Raw genomic sequence first — 6000 nt, 5'->3', positions numbered from 1 at the left:
CCCAAGTGCAATACTTTACATTTCTCCCTGTTAAAATTCATCTTGTTTGTTTTGGCCCAGTTCTCTAATCTGTCAAGGTCGTTTTGAAGTGTGATCCTGTCCTCTGGGGTGTTAGCCACCCCTCCCAGTTTGGTGTCATCTGCAAATTTGATCAGGATGCCCTTGAGTCCATCCTCCAAGTCGTTGATAAAGATGTTGAATAAGACCGGGCCCAAGGGGGGGGGGGTTTGTTGTTACGGTTTTCGCTGGGGAAGGAATATGGCGTGGCAAGAATCCTGAGGGCCAAACAGAGCAGCTTAGCAAGATGCGTTCGGCCCTTGGGGCTGTTTCCTGTCCACGTCCTAAGAGATCAAACATCCTTCCATTGCAGTTACCAGGATGCTCTACTCTGTTCTTTTTAACTGCAAGTAAAATATTGTAATTGTGTTATAAATCTTGTTATAAAACTTGTCTCAAAAAATCCTCACTAACCCCCAAGAGGATTGTTTGAGGTGAAGTGAGGAGGGTGTTTGCTGATGCCGGAATTTAGGCTCTGTTGATACATGGGTCCATGTACAAAGTCAAGGCTTCTAGGTGGCACAGAAATATCTTAACTACAACGCTTGACATTGCTGGGCAACTCCTGGTGTTGCAGCAGGGACAAATGCTGACACTTTCCCTGGTCCTCTTTAAACAAAATAATAATAATAATAATAATAATAATAATAATAATAATAAATATATTATTATTTATACCCCACCCATCTGGCTGGGTTTCTCCAGCCACTCTGGGCAGTTTTCAACAAAAGATTAAAAATACATTAAAACATCAGACATTAAAAACTTCCCTAAACAGGGCTGCCTTCAGGTGTCTTCTAAAAGTCAGAGAGTTGTTTATTTCCTTGACGTCTGATGGGAGGGCGTTCCACGGGGCGGGTGCCACCACTTACCAGGCCCTCTGCCTGGTTCCCTGTAACTTGGCTTCTCACAGTGAGGGAACCAGCAGAAGGCCCTCGGCACTGGACCTCAGTGTCCAGGCTGAATGATGGGGGTGGAGACGCTCCTTCAGGTATACTGGGCAGAGACCATTTAGGGCTTTAAAGGGCTATGAATTGTGCTTGGAAACGTACTGGGAGCCAAAACAAAATAAAGCTCTGACCCCGTGCTCTGAACTGTATCAGGTGTAATCATTTAAATTTCCCACAATGCCCCTGACACAACTGTGCTCCGGGGCATTGTGGGGTTTTTAAAATGGCGTCTATCTTCCCCTTCAAGGTAAGCCTGTCAGTAGCAACTAACAGAGGAAGGAGCCCACTTATTATTATTATTATTATTATTATTATTATTAATAATAATATTATTATTATTATTATTATTATTATTATTATTATTCCCCACCCATCTGGCCCTGGACAGAATAGTACCCAGTCACTGAACTCAGGAGACACGTAAACAATAGATGCATATTTTTATTCACATGGAAAAGCTGAAGCAAGCCATTATAGTATACATTTATACAAAGGATTTTGGGCGGAAAAAAACCAACCCCATACATAGCAAGATGATCAGAAAATATGGTTCCTTATGAAATGCCATTATTACATACACTATCAAACCATTTTGAAAGTTTTATTTTTGTTTGGCAACAGTTTTATCAACAGTTCTATCAACCTTAAAAATGGTTCCCTTCCAAAAACAAAAAAAGCACAAGATTCATGCAGCATGTGTAGAAAGAATCCTGAGAGTTTGCCTTCCTTAGAAAAAACTGTAAAAAGATATATTTGCCTTTAAAAGTTCATAAAATGCAAATGCTATATTTATTGTCAAAACTATACAAAAATATGGACCTAACTTAATATTTACTTTAAAAAAGAAAAAGAAGAAGACCTTTTTATTAAAACCTCATTTCCTTGTGATTTTGGTAATAAACGTAATTCTTAATTCCTGCTCTCAGAAAGAGAAAGAGAGAGGGAAAAAAGCCACAGTGTTGTTTACAGACTTTCTCAGGTTAGATTACATTAAGGCAGGCACTGGCAACTTCAAATCCAACAGGCCAGATTAACCACCTGGCACCCCAATGTCATGTGGTAGGGTCATCATTTGGGGGGGTACAGGCACCTTTTCCAATGAAAAGGCTTACTGTGATGGATACAACATGTGGGGCCTTGTGATGCCAGCCCCCTGGGTCAAGAAATCCTAGAAAAGGGGATCTGTGATGAATGAGGTCCATTATCAAAGTGAGGGCCAAACTACACATTACACAAAAAAAAGGTCTGCATTAATGACCCGGTAGCTGCTTTTCCCCCCTACTCAAAGCCACCTTAGGCAATTCCCAGCACAGAAATGGCTGGATAGAGTGCTTAACCCACATCCACCCGCTGCTTTTCTAGCTCCTCCCCAGAGAGGAATTGCCCTAAAAAAGCAGCAGGTAGGGAAGGGGTTAAGCACCATCCCTTGTGGCTGCTTCTCTGTTGAAAACTACCCAGTCCCAAAGTGGCTATGATTAGGAAAAAGCTGTTGCAGTTTTAATGCAGGCGTTTAATGCGTGTTTTAAGGCATAGGTTGGCCCTTGCTTACCAAGACTTAGTCTTGCTTTAACTCTTCCCAAGTACGCCCCAAATGGGCCATTCTAGAGTAAGTGGTTTTAAGTTGATTAACTGAGTTTTCAGCCCACTGATCAGATAATTAACGGGCTAAAACCACGTACACTTGAATAACAAATAAAAACAGTGGTTTCAAAGCAGGGGGAAGTGTACGTCCATTGAAAAATGACACGCATGTGTGTTGCAGCTTGGAAGAGGAATTCCTGCCTTCTTCAATGAGAGATGGGGAGGACTCTCTCCCCTGTGAGGGTGCCTGCCATCCTCATCTTTTGCCAAGTATCTGTATTCAAAACAAGTTTAAACAGCATTTTACAAATCTTCCCTTCGATGAATCAGGAGGCACCTTTTAATCAATTGCAAGGTTTTTAATCGATTGTTCCAACCGACTAAGCAACCAAACAGTTCAGCCCTACTATTTGTATACAAAACGTGGAATTTAAAACATGTTCCTCGTGATCTGCAAAAGGAAGAGTACAAAAAATGAATACAAACCAGGCTATTTGGAATTTCATAATACACCTTTCCAATAGATAAATGTTCATAAAAATATCTCGAATCCTAAACCATGAAAAAGCAATTATAATACAATTATTTTTTGTTGTTGTTGTTCTGCTACATAAACCAGCTTTTCCATGAAACAAGGAGGCAAATTCAGGTATGAAAACATAATTTACTTATTGCTTTTGCTACAATTTTTGTTTTTTACATATAGTCATAAATTACACTATACAGTATAAAATATTTCATAGGAATACATTTTATGGTCTGTTTAGGTTTGCTGGTTTCAATTCTAGCAACAAATACAAAATCGAAAAAACAAGTCAACAATGAACAGTAAAGGCACTTCCGCTTTGCAAATAGAGTTGGTTCCTAATAGACTTTTTTTTTCTGCTTTCCTCTATTAGAAAATCAAGTTGATCTTTGTACATTTCATAGGTTGCTGAGGCACCGTAAAGGTTTAGAACATTCTAATTCCTCCAGGCTCCGAGAACATTCTTTGTCGCGTTAAGTCTTCATGTTTCCACCTCCGCTTTCCAATACTTCAACCACCACCGCCGCCCCCCATCTTTTGAAGGTTTGGCTCCACCTGCTCATGTCCCTTTGCAGACCCGCCTTCAAACTTCCACTTCCCGCGCTCCATCCTGGGTGTCACAGATCACCCCAATGTCAAAGCAGGTGACTATCATGACGTGCGACTTGCACAGATTCACACACTGCTCCAGTTCCTCAGTCACTTGTTCCAATGCCTCCAGGTAATCTTGCGACTCCTTGTCAAGATCAGGGTCAACCTCGACTGTTAGCATAAAGAGAGTTAGCGTAAATAATAATATTATTATTATTAATAATAATAATAATAATCTTTATTGTCATTGCCCCCTTTGGGGACAACGAAATTACTTGACTGCTCCATAAAAACACTAATTAAACAATACAGTATGATACAGCAAGGGAGATTAGTTGACTTTCAAAGTCCGGGATTCCCATTCAGGGCCGAGATCGCTCTGCAGAAGAAGCTGTTCTTAAGACGGCTCGTTCTTGTCTTCATCGTCCTGTATCTCCGTCCCGACGGCAAAAGCTCGAAGAGACAGTGACCAGGATGCGATGGATCTTTTACTATGTCCAGTGCCTTCCTATGGCACCTTGTGGTATAAATCTGCTCTAAGGTGGAGAGTGGGCAGCCAACAATGCTCTCTGCTGCCTTAACAACCCTGCACAACCCCATCCTGTCCTGGGTAGTACAGCTTCCGTACCACACACATAAGCCATAAGTGAGCACGCTCTCAATGGCACAGTGATAGAAGGCAAGCAGCAGTTTCTGCGGAAGATGGTTTTTCCTTAGTATTCTCAAAAAGTACAGTCTCTGCTGCGCCTTCTTCACAAGCCCCCTTGTGTTGACACTCCAGGACAGATTCTTTGTTATCCAAACAGCAGTCTCTCTCAGAATAAACACTGTTGAAGCTGGTCTCCTGGCAAATGCCACAGGTGAGCAGCAGTTACATCATGCTGGTTTCAAGCAATGCTCCCCTCACTGTGACGTACCACACAATTGCATCAGGAGTCTGCAGACTCTGGTGATAGCCTCTCTTGCATCTCCTGTGATGAGCTGGCCACCCTCTTCCACTATTTTTATGGTGGGGAAGGAGGGCATAGTAACAACCATGTCCTGATCTTGTTGTTCAGAGGAACAGCCACCCCAATGAGACATGACTGTCTGCGTAGGGGATATGGTTGTTTTGTTTGACAACCGCTATTCTGTTAGCAAGCAACTGGTTAAGGAAATGCATCCAACTTCTAACCAATCTAGAAATCCCAGTTGCTGGGACTCGCTAGAGGGGAGTGGCCTGGCGCACTCGGTTCCTGCTTTCGGGATTCCCACATGCATTTATTTGGGTTCGCCACTGCAAGAACAGGATACAGAGTCCAGCCACTGGCCCAATTTGGCAGGCTCTTCTCATGTTCTTAAGAGCTTCTATCAACTTACGCAAAACATGCCATTTGTGGGAGGCAACATCCATTTGTCACAGTGAGAACCCAGTTCCACCTTGAAGTCTACACTGGCTCTGATGAATGTTAGGGACACAGGAAGCTACACAGACTCAGGCTACTGGTCTATTTAGCTCTGCCTATTATCGTTTATTTTATTTATTTCCTGAAGTGTCCCATGATCCATGCTTTTCATGAAATCATATCAAGGCGGCATGCAACACATACAAAGTTATAGTATAATTCAGTCAAAACGTTCATAACTGGGGTGGAAGCACCATTAAAACCATCAATAAATACTGATTGGTTACAAAGCGAAAATCATGACGCAAAGCCACAAACTGATGCAGAAATGGGGTGAACTGAACTTACGACCGGGAAAATGAGGAACCAGAAGAAACTTGCAGATTTGCCCTAGTCTGTATTTCTGCACCATCTACACACAGAATCTTTATCGCAACTTGCTGGGTAATACTTACATTCTCCTTTCCACTTGCTTGGATCCAACATCAACCTACACTTTGTTTCCTCCAACTCATCTTTCAAGAACTCATGCTTTGCTTTCACTTCTCTAATCCGCTGGTGGCGCCTCTCCAGGATTTTCAGCTTGGTATTAAAATATATCAGGCCCTTTGGGGGAGATGAAAATTACCGATTTGTTAATTTCGCTGGCCATCTGCCTGCTACTCTCCAAAAAACTCCCACAAAAACCTATTGCCCTTATCATTCCGCTTCAACCACCGTTGTGCAGCACAGGCACGAAACATTAAACAGCAGAAGGGTTTTCTCCCTCCCTGCTACCCTTGCTGGAAGTGGACTTCCATGGATGCTAATCTAATAAAAGCAACATGCTATGAGCACTTAAGGCATTTACTGCCACTCTACCAGCTAATGTACTTCCCTACGAAACTCTTAAATTTCAGCTGTTACGAAC

The 6000-nt window shown here is 42.2% G+C and overlaps 1 protein-coding gene across 2 annotated transcripts in view; it reads right to left on the bottom strand.

The window, feature by feature from the left end:
• Window positions 1-1430: 1430 nt before the first annotated feature.
• The window catches only part of KIF26A (kinesin family member 26A), a 160116-nt gene continuing 155546 nt past the window's right edge, over window positions 1431-6000 (bottom strand). For both annotated transcript variants that reach the window (XM_083433060.1, XM_083433061.1), the window contains exons 15-16: window positions 5546-5696; window positions 1431-3876 (exon numbers count right to left, since the gene is read on the bottom strand). In XM_083433060.1, coding sequence (XP_083289186.1) covers window positions 3698-3876; window positions 5546-5696 — 330 coding nt within the window. In that variant the 3' untranslated portion in view covers window positions 1431-3697. The remainder of the gene's footprint in view (window positions 3877-5545; window positions 5697-6000) is intronic.

This window comes from Podarcis tiliguerta (genome assembly GCF_965153285.1).
Source record: "Podarcis tiliguerta genome assembly, chromosome: 1".
Taxonomy (NCBI): domain Eukaryota; kingdom Metazoa; phylum Chordata; class Lepidosauria; order Squamata; family Lacertidae; genus Podarcis; species Podarcis tiliguerta.
This window is presented reverse-complemented; position numbering and strand designations above follow the sequence as displayed.